Source organism: Salminus brasiliensis, chromosome 5, assembly GCF_030463535.1.
Source record: "Salminus brasiliensis chromosome 5, fSalBra1.hap2, whole genome shotgun sequence".
NCBI classification, from domain to species: Eukaryota; Metazoa; Chordata; class Actinopteri; order Characiformes; family Bryconidae; genus Salminus; species Salminus brasiliensis.
In genome coordinates this window covers 372,501-390,000 of record NC_132882.1, presented here as the reverse complement: position 1 = coordinate 390,000, position 17,500 = coordinate 372,501, and the positions used below count along the sequence as shown (strand labels likewise).

The 17,500-nt window shown below is 43.7% G+C and overlaps 1 protein-coding gene across 1 annotated transcript in view; it reads left to right on the top strand.

The window, feature by feature from the left end:
* The window catches only part of eps8l1b (EPS8 signaling adaptor L1b), a 29,007-nt gene extending 13,261 nt beyond the window's left edge, over nt 1–15,746 (top strand). The window contains 2 exon segments of the mRNA XM_072679116.1: nt 14,488–14,620; nt 15,423–15,746. Coding sequence (XP_072535217.1) covers nt 14,488–14,620; nt 15,423–15,509 — 220 coding nt within the window. The 3' untranslated portion in view covers nt 15,510–15,746.
* Nucleotides 15,747–17,500: the final 1,754 nt, after the last annotated feature.

The following is a 17,500-nucleotide window of genomic DNA, read 5'->3' as shown; positions in this document are numbered from 1 at the left end:
GGGAGTGTGTTCTGATAGGTAGTGTGTTCAGATTGGGAGTGTGTTCTAATAGGGATTGTGTTCTGATTGGGAGTGTGTTCTAATAGGGAGTGTGTTCTGATTGGGAGTGTGTTCTAATAGGGAGTGTGTTCTGATTGGGAGTGTGTTCTAATAGGGATTGTGTTCTGATTGGGAGTGTGTTCTAATAGGGAGTGTGTTCTGATTCGGAGTGTGTTCTGACAGGTAGTGTGTTCTAATAGGGAGTGTGTTCTAATAGGGAGTGTGTTCTGATTGGGAGTGTGTTCTAATAGGGAGTGTGTTCTGATTCGGAGTGTGTTCTGACAGGTAGTGTGTTCTAATAGGGAGTGTGTTCTGATAGGTAGTGTGTTCAGATTGGGAGTGTGTTCTAATAGGGATTGTGTTCTGATTGGGAGTGTGTTCTAATAGGGAGTGTGTTCTGATTGGGAGTGTGTTCTAATAGGGAGTGTGTTCTGATTGGGAGTGTGTTCTAATAGGGATTGTGTTCTGAAAGGGAGTGTGTTCTGATTGGGAGTGTGTTCTGATTGGGAGTGTGTTCTAATAGGGAGTGTGTTCTAATAGGGAGTGTATTCAGATTGTGAGTGTGTTCTAATAGGGAGTGTGTTCAGATTGGGAGTGTGTTCTAATAGGGATTGTGTTCTGATTGGGAGTGTGTTCTAATAGGGAGTGTGTTCTAATAGGGAGTGTGTTCTGACTGGGAGTGTGTTCTGATTGGGAGTGTGTTCTAATAGGGAGTGTGTTCTGATTGGGAGTGTGTTCTAATAGGGATTGTGTTCTGATTGGGAGTGTGTTCTAATAGGGAGTGTGTTCTGATTGGGAGTGTGTTCTAATAGGGAGTGTGTTCTGATTGGGAGTGTGTTCTGATTGGGAGTGTGTTCTGAAAGGGAGTGTGTTCTGATTGGGAGTGTGTTCTAATAGGGAGTGTGTTCTGATTGGGAGTGTGTTCTAATAGGGAGTGTGTTCTAATAGGGAGTGTGTTCAGATTGGGAGTGTGTTCTAATAGGGAGTGTGTTCTGATTGGGAGTGTGTTCTAATAGGGATTGTGTTCTGAAAGGGAGTGTGTTCTGATTGGGAGTGTGTTCTAATAGGGAGTGTGTTCTGATTGGGAGTGTGTTCTGATTGGGAGTGTGTTCTAATAGGGAGTGTGTTCTAATAGGGAGTGTGTTCAGATTGGGAGTTTGTTCTAATAGGGAGTGTGTTCAGATTGGGAATGTGTTCTAATAGGGAGTGTTTTCTGACTGGGAGTGTGTTCTAATAGGGAGTGTGTTCTGATTGAGAGTGTGTTCTGATTGGGAGTGTGTTCTAATAGGGAGTGTGTTCTGATTGGGAGTGTGTTCTGATTGGGAGTGTGTTCTAATAGGGATTGTGTTCTGATTGGGAGTGTGTTCTAATAGGGAGTGTGTTCTGATTGGGAGTGTGTTCTAATAGGGATTGTGTTCTGAAAGGGATTGTGTTCTAATAGGGAGTGTGTTCTAATAGGGAGTGTGTTCTGATTGGGAGTGTGTTCTGATAGGTATTGTGTTCTGATTCGGAGTGTGTTCTGATAGGTAGTGTGTTCTAATAGGTAGTGTGTTCTTATAGGGAGTGTGTTCTGAAAGGGAGTGTGTTCTGAAAGGGAGTGTGTTCTGATTGTGAGTGTGTTCTAATAGGGATTGTGTTCTGATTGGGAGTGTGTTCTAATAGGTAGTGTGTTCTGATTCGGAGTGTGTTCCGATAGGTAGTGTGTTCTAATAGGTAGTGTGTTCTTATAGGGAGTGTGTTCTGAAAGGGAGTGTGTTCTGAAAGGGAGTGTGTTCTGATTGTGAGTGTGTTCTAATAGGGAGTGTGTTCAGATTGGGAGTGTGTTCTAATAGGGAGTGTGTTCTAATAGGGAGTGTGTTCAGATTGGGAGTGTGTTCTAATAGGGATTGTGTTCTGATAGGTAGTGTGTTCTAATAGGGAGTGTGTTCTGATTCGGAGTGTGTTCCGATAGGTAGTGTGTTCTAATAGGGAGTGTGTTCTGATTGGGAGTGTGTTCAGATTGGGAGTGTGTTCTAATAGGGAGTGTGTTCTAATAGGAAGTGTGTTCTGATTATGAGTGTGTTCTAATAGGGAGTGTGTTCAGATTGGGAGTGTGTTCTAATAGGGAGTGTGTTCTAATAGGGATTGTGTTCTGATTGGGAGTGTGTTCTAATAGGGAGTGTGTTCAGATTGGGAGTGTGTTCTAATAGGGAGTGTGTTCTGAAAGGGAGTGTGTTCTGATTGTGAGTGTGTTCTAATAGGGAGTGTGTTCTAATAGGGAGTGTGTTCAGATTGGGAGTGTGTTCTAATAGGCATTGTGTTCTGATTGGGAGTGTGTTCTAATAGGGAGTGTGTTCTGATAAGGAGTGTGTTCTGATTGGGAGTGTGTCCTGATAAGGAGTGTGTTCTGATTGGGAGTGTGTCCTGATAAGGACTGTGTTCTAATAGGGAGTGTGTTCTAATAGGGATTGTGTTCTGATTGGGAGTGTGTTCAGATTGTGAGTGTGTTCTAATAGGGAGTGTGTTCAGATTGGGAGTGTGTTCTAATAGGGAGTGTGTTCAGATTGTGAGTGTGTTCTAATAGGGAGTGTGTTCAGATTGGGAGTGTGTTCTAATAGGGAGTGTGTTCTAATAGGGAGTGTGTTCTAATAGGGATTGTGTTCTGAAAGGGAGTGTGTTCTGATTGGGAGTGTGTTCTGATAGGTAGTGTGTTCTAATAGGGAGTGTGTTCTGATTCGGAGTGTGTTCCGATAGGTAGTGTGTTCTAATAGGTAGTGTGTTCTAATAGGGAGTGTGTTCTGAAAGGGAGTGTGTTCTGATTATGAGTGTGTTCTAATAGGGAGTGTGTTCAGATTGGGAGTGTGTTCTAATAGGGAGTGTGTTCTAATAGGGATTGTGTTCTGATTGGGAGTGTGTTCTAATAGGGAGTGTGTTCTGATTCGGAGTGTGTTCTGATAGGTAGTGTGTTCTAATAGGGAGTGTGTTCTGATAGGTAGTGTGTTCTAATAGGGAGTGTGTTCTAATAGGGAGTGTGTTCTAATAGGGATTGTGTTCTGAAAGGGAGTGTGTTCTGATTGGGAGTGTGTTCTGATTGGGAGTGTGTTCTAATAGGGAGTGTGTTCAGATTGTGAGTGTGTTCTAATAGGGAGTGTGTTCAGATTGGGAGTGTGTTCTAATAGGGAGTGTGTTCTAATAGGGAGTGTGTTCTAATAGGGATTGTGTTCTGAAAGGGAGTGTGTTCTAATAGGGAGTGTGTTCTAATAGGGATTGTGTTCTGAAAGGGAGTGTGTTCTGATTGGGAGTGTGTTCTGATAGGTAGTGTGTTCTAATAGGGAGTGTGTTCTGATTCGGAGTGTGTTCCGATAGGTAGTGTGTTCTAATAGGTAGTGTGTTCTAATAGGGAGTGTGTTCTGAAAGGGAGTGTGTTCTGATTATGAGTGTGTTCTAATAGGGATTGTGTTCTGATTGGGAGTGTGTTCTGATTGTGAGTGTGTTCTGATTGGGAGTGTGTTCTGATAGGTAGTGTGTTCTAATAGGGAGTGTGTTCTGATTCGGAGTGTGTTCCGATAGGTAGTGTGTTCTAATAGGTACTGTGTTCTGATTGGGAGTGTGTTCTAATAGGGAGTGTGTTCTGATTGGGAGTGTGTTCTAACAGGGAGTGTGTTCTGATTGGGAGTGTGTTCTGATTGGGAGTGTGTTCTGATTCGGAGTGTGTTCTGACAGGTAGTGTGTTCTGATTCGGAGTGTGTTCTGATAGGTAGTGTGTTCTAATAGGGAGTGTGTTCTGATAGGTAGTGTGTTCAGATTGGGAGTGTGTTCTAATAGGGATTGTGTTCTGATTGGGAGTGTGTTCTAATAGGGAGTGTGTTCTGATTGGGAGTGTGTTCTAATAGGGAGTGTGTTCTGATTGGGAGTGTGTTCTAATAGGGATTGTGTTCTGATTGGGAGTGTGTTCTAATAGGGAGTGTGTTCTGATTCGGAGTGTGTTCTGACAGGTAGTGTGTTCTAATAGGGAGTGTGTTCTAATAGGGAGTGTGTTCTGATTGGGAGTGTGTTCTAATAGGGAGTGTGTTCTGATTCGGAGTGTGTTCTGACAGGTAGTGTGTTCTAATAGGGAGTGTGTTCTGATAGGTAGTGTGTTCAGATTGGGAGTGTGTTCTAATAGGGATTGTGTTCTGATTGGGAGTGTGTTCTAATAGGGAGTGTGTTCTGATTGGGAGTGTGTTCTAATAGGGAGTGTGTTCTGATTGGGAGTGTGTTCTAATAGGGATTGTGTTCTGAAAGGGAGTGTGTTCTGATTGGGAGTGTGTTCTGATTGGGAGTGTGTTCTAATAGGGAGTGTGTTCTAATAGGGAGTGTATTCAGATTGTGAGTGTGTTCTAATAGGGAGTGTGTTCAGATTGGGAGTGTGTTCTAATAGGGATTGTGTTCTGATTGGGAGTGTGTTCTAATAGGGAGTGTGTTCTAATAGGGAGTGTGTTCTGACTGGGAGTGTGTTCTGATTGGGAGTGTGTTCTAATAGGGAGTGTGTTCTGATTGGGAGTGTGTTCTAATAGGGATTGTGTTCTGATTGGGAGTGTGTTCTAATAGGGAGTGTGTTCTGATTGGGAGTGTGTTCTAATAGGGAGTGTGTTCTGATTGGGAGTGTGTTCTGATTGGGAGTGTGTTCTGAAAGGGATTGTGTTCTGATTGGGAGTGTGTTCTAATAGGGAGTGTGTTCTGATTGGGAGTGTGTTCTAATAGGGAGTGTGTTCTAATAGGGAGTGTGTTCAGATTGGGAGTGTGTTCTAATAGGGAGTGTGTTCTGATTGGGAGTGTGTTCTAATAGGGATTGTGTTCTGAAAGGGAGTGTGTTCTGATTGGGAGTGTGTTCTAATAGGGAGTGTGTTCTGATTGGGAGTGTGTTCTGATTGGGAGTGTGTTCTAATAGGGAGTGTGTTCTAATAGGGAGTGTGTTCAGATTGGGAGTTTGTTCTAATAGGGAGTGTGTTCAGATTGGGAATGTGTTCTAATAGGGAGTGTTTTCTGACTGGGAGTGTGTTCTAATAGGGAGTGTGTTCTGATTGAGAGTGTGTTCTGATTGGGAGTGTGTTCTAATAGGGAGTGTGTTCTGATTGGGAGTGTGTTCTGATTGGGAGTGTGTTCTAATAGGGATTGTGTTCTGATTGGGAGTGTGTTCTAATAGGGAGTGTGTTCTGATTGGGAGTGTGTTCTAATAGGGATTGTGTTCTGAAAGGGATTGTGTTCTAATAGGGAGTGTGTTCTAATAGGGAGTGTGTTCTGATTGGGAGTGTGTTCTGATAGGTATTGTGTTCTGATTCGGAGTGTGTTCTGATAGGTAGTGTGTTCTAATAGGGAGTGTGTTCTGATTGGGAGTGTGTTCTAATAGGGAGTGTGTTCTGATTCAGAGTGTGTTCTGATAGGTAGTGTGTTCTAATAGGGAGTGTGTTCTGATAGGTAGTGTGTTCAGATTGGGAGTGTGTTCTAATAGGGATTGTGTTCTGATTGGGAGTGTGTTCTAATAGGTAGTGTGTTCTGATTCGGAGTGTGTTCCGATAGGTAGTGTGTTCTAATAGGTAGTGTGTTCTTATAGGGAGTGTGTTCTGAAAGGGAGTGTGTTCTGAAAGGGAGTGTGTTCTGATTGTGAGTGTGTTCTAATAGGGAGTGTGTTCAGATTGGGAGTGTGTTCTAATAGGGAGTGTGTTCTAATAGGGAGTGTGTTCAGATTGGGAGTGTGTTCTAATAGGGATTGTGTTCTGATAGGTAGTGTGTTCTAATAGGGAGTGTGTTCTGATTCGGAGTGTGTTCCGATAGGTAGTGTGTTCTAATAGGGAGTGTGTTCTGATTGGGAGTGTGTTCAGATTGGGAGTGTGTTCTAATAGGGAGTGTGTTCTAATAGGAAGTGTGTTCTGATTATGAGTGTGTTCTAATAGGGAGTGTGTTCAGATTGGGAGTGTGTTCTAATAGGGAGTGTGTTCTAATAGGGATTGTGTTCTGATTGGGAGTGTGTTCTAATAGGGAGTGTGTTCAGATTGGGAGTGTGTTCTAATAGGGAGTGTGTTCTGAAAGGGAGTGTGTTCTGATTGTGAGTGTGTTCTAATAGGGAGTGTGTTCTAATAGGGAGTGTGTTCAGATTGGGAGTGTGTTCTAATAGGCATTGTGTTCTGATTGGGAGTGTGTTCTAATAGGGAGTGTGTTCTGATAAGGAGTGTGTTCTGATTGGGAGTGTGTCCTGATAAGGAGTGTGTTCTGATTGGGAGTGTGTCCTGATAAGGACTGTGTTCTAATAGGGAGTGTGTTCTAATAGGGATTGTGTTCTGATTGGGAGTGTGTTCAGATTGTGAGTGTGTTCTAATAGGGAGTGTGTTCAGATTGGGAGTGTGTTCTAATAGGGAGTGTGTTCAGATTGTGAGTGTGTTCTAATAGGGAGTGTGTTCAGATTGGGAGTGTGTTCTAATAGGGAGTGTGTTCTAATAGGGAGTGTGTTCTAATAGGGATTGTGTTCTGAAAGGGAGTGTGTTCTGATTGGGAGTGTGTTCTGATAGGTAGTGTGTTCTAATAGGGAGTGTGTTCTGATTCGGAGTGTGTTCCGATAGGTAGTGTGTTCTAATAGGTAGTGTGTTCTAATAGGGAGTGTGTTCTGAAAGGGAGTGTGTTCTGATTATGAGTGTGTTCTAATAGGGAGTGTGTTCAGATTGGGAGTGTGTTCTAATAGGGAGTGTGTTCTAATAGGGATTGTGTTCTGATTGGGAGTGTGTTCTAATAGGGAGTGTGTTCTGATTCGGAGTGTGTTCTGATAGGTAGTGTGTTCTAATAGGGAGTGTGTTCTGATAGGTAGTGTGTTCTAATAGGGAGTGTGTTCTAATAGGGAGTGTGTTCTAATAGGGATTGTGTTCTGAAAGGGAGTGTGTTCTGATTGGGAGTGTGTTCTGATTGGGAGTGTGTTCTAATAGGGAGTGTGTTCAGATTGTGAGTGTGTTCTAATAGGGAGTGTGTTCAGATTGGGAGTGTGTTCTAATAGGGAGTGTGTTCTAATAGGGAGTGTGTTCTAATAGGGATTGTGTTCTGAAAGGGAGTGTGTTCTGATTGGGAGTGTGTTCTGATAGGTAGTGTGTTCTAATAGGGAGTGTGTTCTGATTCGGAGTGTGTTCCGATAGGTAGTGTGTTCTAATAGGTAGTGTGTTCTAATAGGGAGTGTGTTCTGAAAGGGAGTGTGTTCTGATTATGAGTGTGTTCTAATAGGGAGTGTGTTCAGATTGGGAGTGTGTTCTAATAGGGAGTGTGTTCTAATAGGGATTGTGTTCTGATTGGGAGTGTGTTCTAATAGGGAGTGTGTTCTGATTCGGAGTGTGTTCTGATAGGTAGTGTGTTCTAATAGGGAGTGTGTTCTGATAGGTAGTGTGTTCTAATAGGGAGTGTGTTCTGATTGGGAGTGTGTTCTAATAGGGAGTGTGTTCTGATTGGGAGTGTGTTCTGATTGGGAGTGTGTTCTGATAGGTAGTGTGTTCTAATAGGGAGTATGTTCTGATTGTGAGTGTGTTCTGATTGTGAGTGTGTTCTGATAGGTAGTGTGTTCTAATAGGGAGTGTGTTCTGATTCGGAGTGTGTTCTAATAGGGATTGTGTTCTGATTGGGAGTGTGTTCTAATAGGGAGTGTGTTCCGATAGGTAGTGTGTTCTAATAGGGAGTGTGTTCTGATTGTGAGTGTGTTCTGATTGTGAGTGTGTTCTAATAGGGAGTGTGTTCAGATTGGGAGTGTGTTCTAATAGGGAGTGTGTTCTGATTGGGAGTGTGTTCTGAAAGGGAGTGTGTTCTGATTGTGAGTGTGTTCTAATAGGGAGTGTGTTCAGATTGGGAGTGTGTTCTAATAGGGAGTGTGTTCTGATTGGGAGTGTGTTCTGAAAGGGAGTGTGTTCTGATTGTGAGTGTGTTCTAATAGGGAGTGTGTTCTAATAGGGAGTGTGTTCAGATTGGGAGTTTGTTCTAATAGGGAGTGTGTTCTGATTGGGAGTGTGTTCTAATAGGGATTGTGTTCTGATTGGGAGTGTGTTCTAATAGGGAGTGTGTTCTAATAGGGAGTGTGTTCTGAAAGGGAGTGTGTTCTGATTGTGAGTGTGTTCTAATAGGGAGTGTGTTCAGATTGGGAGTGTGTTCTGATTGGGAGTGTGTTCTGATTGGGAGTGTGTTCTAATAGGGATTGTGTTCTGAAAGGGAGTGTGTTCTGATTGGGAGTGTGTTCTAATAGGGATTGTGTTCTGAAAGGGAGTGTGTTCTGATTGGGAGTGTGTTCTGATAGGTAGTGTGTTCTAATAGGGAGTGTGTTCTGATTCGGAGTGTGTTCCGATAGGTAGTGTGTTCTGAAAGGGAGTGTGTTCTGAAAGGGAGTGTGTTCCAATAGGGAGTGTGTTCAGATTGGGAGTGTGTTCTAATAGGGAGTGTGTTCTGATTGGGAGTGTGTTCTAATAGGGATTGTGTTCTGAAAGGGAGTGTGTTCTGATTGGGAGTGTGTTCTAATAGGGAGTGTGTTCTGATTGGGAGTGTGTTCAGATTGGGAGTGTGTTCTAATAGGGATTGTGTTCTAAAAGGGAGTGTGTTCTGATTGGGAGTGTGTTCTAATAGGGATTGTGTTCTAATAGGGAGTGTGTTCTGATTCGGAGTGTGTTCCGATAGGTAGTGTGTTCTGAAAGGGAGTGTGTTCTGATTGTGAGTGTGTTCTAATAGGGAGTGTGTTCAGATTGGGAGTGTGTTCTAATAGGGAGTGTGTTCTAATAGGGATTGTGTTCTAAAAGGGAGTGTGTTCTGATTGGGAGTGTGTTCTGATAGGTAGTGTGTTCTAATAGGGAGTGTGTTCTGATTCGGAGTGTGTTCCGATAGGTAGTGTGTTCTGAAAGGGAGTGTGTTCTGATTGTGAGTGTGTTCTGATAGGTAGTGTGTTCTAATAGGGAGTGTGTTCTGATTCGGAGTGTGTTCCGATAGGTAGTGTGTTCTGAAAGGGAGTGTGTTCTGATTGTGAGTGTGTTCTAATAGGGAGTGTGTTCAGATTGGGAGTGTGTTCTAATAGGGAGTGTGTTCTAATAGGGATTGTGTTCTAAAAGGGAGTGTGTTCTGATTGGGAGTGTGTTCTGATAGGTAGTGTGTTCTAATAGGGAGTGTGTTCTGATTCGGAGTGTGTTCCGATAGGTAGTGTGTTCTGAAAGGGAGTGTGTTCTGATTGTGAGTGTGTTCTAATAGGGAGTGTGTTCAGATTGGGAGTGTGTTCTAATAGGGAGTGTGTTCTAATAGGGATTGTGTTCTGATTGGGAGTGTGTTCTAATAGGGAGTGTGTTCTGATTGGGAGTGTGTTCTAATAGGGAGTGTGTTCTGACTGGGAGTGTGTTCTAATAGGGAGTGTGTTCTGATTGGGAGTGTGTTCTAATAGGGAGTGTGTTCTGATTGGGAGTGTGTTCTAATAGGGATTGTGTTCTGATTGGGAGTGTGTTCTGATTCGGAGTGTGTTCCGATAGGTAGTGTGTTCTGAAAGGGAGTGTGTTCTGATTGTGAGTGTGTTCTAATAGGGAGTGTGTTCAGATTGGGAGTGTGTTCTAATAGGGAGTGTGTTCTAATAGGGAGTGTGTTCTGATTCGGAGTGTGTTCCGATAGGTAGTGTGTTCTGAAAGGGAGTGTGTTCTGATTGTGAGTGTGTTCTAATAGGGAGTGTGTTCAGATTGGGAGTGTGTTCTAATAGGGAGTGTGTTCTAATAGGGATTGTGTTCTGATTGGGAGTGTGTTCTAATAGGGAGTGTGTTCTGATTGGGAGTGTGTTCTAATAGGGAGTGTGTTCTGACTGGGAGTGTGTTCTAATAGGGAGTGTGTTCTGATTGGGAGTGTGTTCTAATAGGGAGTGTGTTCTGATTGGGAGTGTGTTCTAATAGGGATTGTGTTCTGATTGGGAGTGTGTTCCAATAGGGAGTGTGTTCTGATTGGGAGTGTGTTCTAATAGGGAGTGTGTTCTGATTGGGAGTGTGTTCTAATAGGGATTGTGTTCTGATTGGGAGTGTGTTCTAATAGGGAGTGTGTTCTGATTGGGAGTGTGTTCTAATAGGGAGTGTGTTCTGATAGGTATTGTGTTCTGATTCGGAGTGTGTTCTGATTCGGAGTGTGTTCCGATAGGTAGTGTGTTCTAATAGGTAGTGTTTTTTAATAGGGAGTGTGTTCTGAAAGGGATTGTGTTCTGATTGTGAGTGTGTTTTAATAGGGAGTGTGTTCTGATTGGGAGTGTGTTCTAATAGGGAGTGTGTTCTGATTGGGAGTGTGTTCTAATAGGGAGTGTGTTCTGATTGGGAGTGTGTTCTAATAGGAATTGTGTTCTGATAGGTAGTGTGTTCTAATAGGGAGTGTGTTCTGATTGGGAGTGTGTTCTAATAGGGAGTGTGTTCTGATTGGGAGTGTGTTCTAATAGGAATTGTGTTCTGATAGGTAGTGTGTTCTAATAGGGAGTGTGTTCTGATTGGGAGTGTGTTCTAATAGGGAGTGTGTTCTGATTGGGAGTGTGTTCTAATAGGGAGTGTGTTCTGAATGGGAGTGTGTTCTAAAAGGGAGTGTGTTCTGATTGGGAGTGTGTTCTGATAGGTAGTGTGTTCTAATAGGGAGTGTGTTCTGATTCGGAGTGTGTTCCGATAGGTAGTGTGTTCTGAAAGGGAGTGTGTTCTGATTGTGAGTGTGTTCTAATAGGGAGTGTGTTCAGATTGGGAGTGTGTTCTAATAGGGAGTGTGTTCTAATAGGGATTGTGTTCTGATTGGGAGTGTGTTCTAATAGGGAGTGTGTTCTGATTGGGAGTGTGTTCTAATAGGGAGTGTGTTCTGACTGGGAGTGTGTTCTAATAGGGAGTGTGTTCTGATTGGGAGTGTGTTCTAATAGGGAGTGTGTTCAGATTGGGAGTGTGTTCTAATAGGGAGTGTGTTCTGATTGGGAGTGTGTTCTAATAGGGAGTGTGTTCTGACTGGGAGTGTGTTCTAATAGGGAGTGTGTTCTAATAGGGAGTGTGTTCTGATTGGGAGTGTGTTCTAATAGGGAGTGTGTTCTGACTGGGAGTGTGTTCTAATAGGGAGTGTGTTCTGATTGGGAGTGTGTTCTAATAGGGAGTGTGTTCTGATTGGGAGTGTGTTCTAATAGGGATTGTGTTCTGATTGGGAGTGTGTTCCAATAGGGAGTGTGTTCTGATTGGGAGTGTGTTCTAATAGGGAGTGTGTTCTGATTGGGAGTGTGTTCTAATAGGGATTGTGTTCTGATTGGGAGTGTGTTCTAATAGGGAGTGTGTTCTGATTGGGAGTGTGTTCTAATAGGGAGTGTGTTCTGATAGGTATTGTGTTCTGATTCGGAGTGTGTTCTGATTCGGAGTGTGTTCCGATAGGTAGTGTGTTCTAATAGGTAGTGTTTTTTAATAGGGAGTGTGTTCTGAAAGGGATTGTGTTCTGATTGTGAGTGTGTTTTAATAGGGAGTGTGTTCTGATTGGGAGTGTGTTCTAATAGGGAGTGTGTTCTGATTGGGAGTGTGTTCTAATAGGGAGTGTGTTCTGATTGGGAGTGTGTTCTAATAGGAATTGTGTTCTGATAGGTAGTGTGTTCTAATAGGGAGTGTGTTCTGATTGGGAGTGTGTTCTAATAGGGAGTGTGTTCTGATTGGGAGTGTGTTCTAATAGGAATTGTGTTCTGATAGGTAGTGTGTTCTAATAGGGAGTGTGTTCTGATTGGGAGTGTGTTCTAATAGGGAGTGTGTTCTGATTGGGAGTGTGTTCTAATAGGGAGTGTGTTCTGAATGGGAGTGTGTTCTAATAGGGAGTGTGTTCTGATTGGGAGTGTGTTCTAATAGGGAGTGTGTTCAGATTGGGAGTGTGTTCTAATAGGGAGTGTATTCTAATAGGGAGTGTGTTCTGATTCGGAGTGTGTTCCGATAGGTAGTGTGTTCTGAAAGGGAGTGTGTTCTGATTGTGAGTGTGTTCTAATAGGGAGTGTGTTCAGATTGGGAGTGTGTTCTAATAGGGAGTGTGTTCTAATAGGGATTGTGTTCTGATTGGGAGTGTGTTCTAATAGGGAGTGTGTTCTGATTGGGAGTGTGTTCTAATAGGGAGTGTGTTCTGACTGGGAGTGTGTTCTAATAGGGAGTGTGTTCTGATTGGGAGTGTGTTCTAATAGGGAGTGTGTTCTGATTGGGAGTGTGTTCTAATAGGGATTGTGTTCTGATTGGGAGTGTGTTCCAATAGGGAGTGTGTTCTGATTGGGAGTGTGTTCTAATAGGGAGTGTGTTCTGATTGGGAGTGTGTTCTAATAGGGATTGTGTTCTGATTGGGAGTGTGTTCTAATAGGGAGTGTGTTCTGATTGGGAGTGTGTTCTAATAGGGAGTGTGTTCTGATAGGTATTGTGTTCTGATTCGGAGTGTGTTCTGATTCGGAGTGTGTTCCGATAGGTAGTGTGTTCTAATAGGTAGTGTTTTTTAATAGGGAGTGTGTTCTGAAAGGGATTGTGTTCTGATTGTGAGTGTGTTTTAATAGGGAGTGTGTTCTGATTGGGAGTGTGTTCTAATAGGGAGTGTGTTCTGATTGGGAGTGTGTTCTAATAGGGAGTGTGTTCTGATTGGGAGTGTGTTCTAATAGGAATTGTGTTCTGATAGGTAGTGTGTTCTAATAGGGAGTGTGTTCTGATTGGGAGTGTGTTCTAATAGGGAGTGTGTTCTGATTGGGAGTGTGTTCTAATAGGAATTGTGTTCTGATAGGTAGTGTGTTCTAATAGGGAGTGTGTTCTGATTGGGAGTGTGTTCTAATAGGGAGTGTGTTCTGATTGGGAGTGTGTTCTAATAGGGAGTGTGTTCTGAATGGGAGTGTGTTCTAATAGGGAGTGTGTTCTGATTGGGAGTGTGTTCTAATAGGGAGTGTGTTCTGATTGGGAGTGTGTTCTAATAGGAATTGTGTTCTGATAGGTAGTGTGTTCTAATAGGGAGTGTGTTCTGATTGGGAGTGTGTTCTGATTGGGAGTGTGTTCTAATAGGGAGTGTGTTCTGATTGGGAGTGTGTTCTAATAGGGAGTGTGTTCTGAATGGGAGTGTGTTCTAATAGGGAGTGTGTTCTGATTGGGAGTGTGTTCTAATAGGGAGTCTGTTCTGATTGGGAGTGTGTTCTGATTGGGAGTGTGTTCTGATAGGTAGTGTGTTCTGATTCGGAGTGTGTTCTGATAGGTAGTGTGTTCTAATAGGGAGTGTGTTCTAATAGGAAGTGTGTTCTGATAGGGAGTGTGTTCTAATAGGAAGTGTGTTCTGATAGGTAGTGTGTTCTAATAGGGAGTGTGTTCTGATTGGGAGTGTGTTCTTATTGAGAGTGTGTTCTAATAGGGAGTGTGTTCTAATAGGAAGTGTGTTCTGATAGGTAGTGTGTTCTGAAAGGGAGTGTGTTCTGATTGGGAGTGTGTTCTAATAGGGAGTGTGTTCTAATAGGGAGTGTGTTCTGATTGGGAGTGTGTTCTGATAGGTAGTGTGTTCTAATAGGGAGTGTGTTCTGATTGGGAGTGTGTTCTAATAGGGAGTGTGTTCTAATAGGGAGTGTGTTCTGATAGGTAGTGTGTTCTGATAGGTAGTGTGTTCTAATAGGGAGTGTGTTCTGATTGGGAGTGTGTTCTGATTGGGAGTGTGTTCTAATAGGGAGTGTGTTCTGATAGGGAGTGTGTTCTGATTGGGAGTGTGTTCTAATAGGGAGTGTGTTCTGAAAGGGAGTGTGTTCTGATTGTGAGTGTGTTCTAATAGGGTGTGTGTTCAGATTGGGAGTGTGTTCTAATAGGGAGTGTGTTCTAATAGGGAGTGTGTTCTGATTGGGAGTGTGTTCTAAAAGGGATTGTGTTCTAATAGGGAGTGTGTTCTGATTGGGAGTGTGTTCTGATTGGGAGTGTGTTCTGATTGGGAGTGTGTTCTAATAGGGAGTGTGTTCTAATAGGGAGTGTGTTCTGATTGGGAGTGTGTTCTGATAAGGAGTGTGTTCTGATTGGGAGTGTGTTCTGATAAGGAGTGTGTTCTGATTGGGAGTGTGTTCTAATAGGGAGTGTGTTCTGATTGGGAGTGTGTTCTGATAAGGAGTGTGTTCTGATTGGGAGTGTGTTCTGATAAGGAGTGTGTTCTGATTGGGAGTGTGTTCTGATAAGGACTGTGTTCTAATAGGGAGTGTGTTCTGATAAGGACTGTGTTCTAATAGGGAGTGTGTTCTGATTGGGAGTGTGTTCTGATAAGGACTGTGTTCTAATAGGGAGTGTGTTCTGATAAGGACTGTGTTCTAATAGGGAGTGTGTTCTGATTGGGAGTGTGTTCTGATAAGGAGTGTGTTCTGATTGGGAGTGTGTTCCACCCTTAACACTACTCATGATGACTGAGCTGTTTATAGTGTGATCTACATGGGCTGTTTTCCTGACGGTGTGTGTGTGTGTGTGTGTGTGTGTGTGTGTGTGTGTGTAGGACAGTGCAATGTCTCAGAGTTTTAACCGGAGCTCAGCTGTTCTCTCTGAATAAGGAGGAGCTGCGTGCTGTTATACCTGAAGAGGGCGCCAGAGTGTACAGTCAGCTCACAGTCCAGAAATCCCTGCTAGAGGTACAATTTCATACACACACACACACACACACACACACACACACACACAAAGACATTATTTTCCATTAACCAGAATATACTGGTTTATACATGTTGGACAGTGTCCAGTAAAATACCCTCCAAAAAAGTACACATCAAATTATCAGCAGTACCCCGTCCCACTGTGTGAGGATGGGTCAGAGTGGTCTCCACATTAACATACTGACTCTGATCCCACTGAGACTAAATTCAGTACTGGAGCTCACCTCTGTCTGCCGGTCAGACCAACCAGGCCCAGTGTGACCCTGAGTAGAGCTGAGGTTTTCACACTAACCCTGTATCACTCCGCTGACCCGCTGACAACCACTGAAGAGGCTGAGCTGGATACTTGGACAGCTCTGTGGCTCTCTCTGTACTGCAGGTGGAGTGGAGGTGAGGCTCACAGCAGTTAATTATTACTGATGCTTATCAGCAGTTATCCTGGACTGTGTTCAGGGCTCAGGTACCTTAACGCACCTCCACTCAGTCGGCCCTGCTGTTTTGGAGTTACTGCTGAGGAGCAATAACTCATTAGTTGTGGAACTACTTTTTGGCGGAGGGATCTTACAGTGTTTATTTTGCTTTTTTTTTGAGGGGGTGTACAGAGACAACACACTGTCCAAATACTTATGGCTCTGACTACATACTAAACATACAGTCAGTGGTTGAACTGATCCTTCACTGAAGCCTCTCACTCTTGTTCATACAGCTCCTGGTTCTCCTTACAGTGTAAATACAACCTAATCTGACCTCCACCCTCTCCCCCCCCCCCCCACCCCCCCAGGATGTCAAGAAGGCCTCAGAGTTGGAAGCTGTTATGGAGAAACAGAAGATGAAAGTTGATCTGAAAGCAGAGAGTGGAACACTTTAACACACACACACACACGCGCGCACATACACACACACACGCGCGCACATACACGCACACACACACACACACACACGCACACAGCTGTAATATTAATTTATATAGAGGGGTATATGTGGTGTGGTGAACTGTACAGTGATATATAACCCATAGAGACCTGTTCCAATGTGTTTACACACACACACACACACACACACACACACACACACACACACTAAAACCATATAGAATGGCTGGATTGTTGTGCCTCCTTGATTTGAAATCTGTGTGAATGAAGTCAATATAGAAATGATGCAGTGATGATCATTTCAGTAATAAACTCTATAAAAACATGTGCAACGAGTCCTGCTGGGGGGGCTGAGGTGTTGGCGGGGAGGGGGGGGGTGATGGGCATTTCCACCCTTATCTGATTCTGTACTCTGTGTGTAACTAGAGGAAACACTAGGCAGTGAAGGGCAGGTCTGACCTCTCGTATTATCTGTGTGATAATAAAGGTGTACAGGTAATAAAGCACAGGTACAGATTCAGAGCTGTGTGTGTGTGTGTGTGAGAGAGAGAGAGAGAGTGACAGTAGGTGTGTGTACAGAAGTGTGTCTGCACAGTGTTGTGCTTCTCCAGCTGCAGCTTACCTGATTTAACCCCCTGTTACCTGCCAGGTTTAGCAGGTGTGTTGGAGCAGGGAAACCAGCGCACTGTGCTGGACTCCACCTGTCTTTATTTTTTCTCCCAGCAGAGGGAGCTCACACACCACTTATAACACACCCTCACTGTCAGGCACCCTCAGCCTTCACACCAACGCTCTCACACCTTCAGACTGGGTAACTTAACATTCGGGACCATGTACAGGCGCAGTACAGGTGTGAAGACTGTGGGTCTCAAACACGTAGCTCTCTATAGAAATGGACTCTGGAGACACATGGGGTGGAGATCTATTTACAGGTTATTATTATTATAGAGACACAGTCACACAGTCACAGAGACAGATACACAGAGACAGAGAGACAGAGTCACAGAGACAGAGTCACAGAGACAGAGACAAAGTCACAAAGACAGAGAGACAGAGTTACAGAGACAGAGACAGAGTCACAGAGACAGAGAGACAGAGTCACAGAGACAGAGACAAAGTCACAGAGACAGAGTCACAGAGACAGAGACAAAGTCACAAAGACAGAGAGACAGAGTTACAGAGACAGAGAGACAGAGTCACAGAGACAGAGACAAAGTCACAAAGACAGAGACAGAGACAAAGTCACAAAGACAGAGAGACAGAGTTACAGAGACAGAGACAGAGTCACAGAGACAGAGAGACAGAGTCACAGAGACAGAGACAAAGTCACAGAGACAGAGTCACAGAGACAGAGACAAAGTCACAAAGACAGAGAGACAGAGTTACAGAGACAGAGAGACAGAGTCACAGAGACAGAGACAAAGTCACAAAGACAGAGACAGAGTCACAGAGACAGAGACAAAGTCACAAAGACAGAGAGACAGAGTTACAGAGACAGAGTCACAGAGACAGAGTCACAGAGACAGAGAGACAGAGTTACAGAGACAGAGAGACAGAGACAGAGTCACAGAGACAGAGAGACAGAGACACAGTCACAGAGACAGAGAGACAGAGTTACAGAGACAGAGAGAAAGAGTCACAGAGACAGAGAGACAGAGTTACAGAGACAGAGACAAAGTCACAAAGACAGAGAGACAGAGTTACAGAGACAGAGTCACAGAGACAGAGAGACAGAGACAGAGAGACAGAGACAGAGTCACAGAGACAGAATCACAGAGACAGAGAGACAGAGTTACAGAGACAGAGAGACAGAGACAGAGTCACAGAGACAGAGTCACAGAGACAGAGAGACAGAGTTACAGAGACAGAGAGAAAGAGTCACAGAGACAGAGAGACAGAGTTACAGAGACAGAGAGACAGAGACAGAGTCACAGAGACAGAGAGACAGAGTTACAGAGACAGAGAGACAGAGACAGAGAGACAGAGT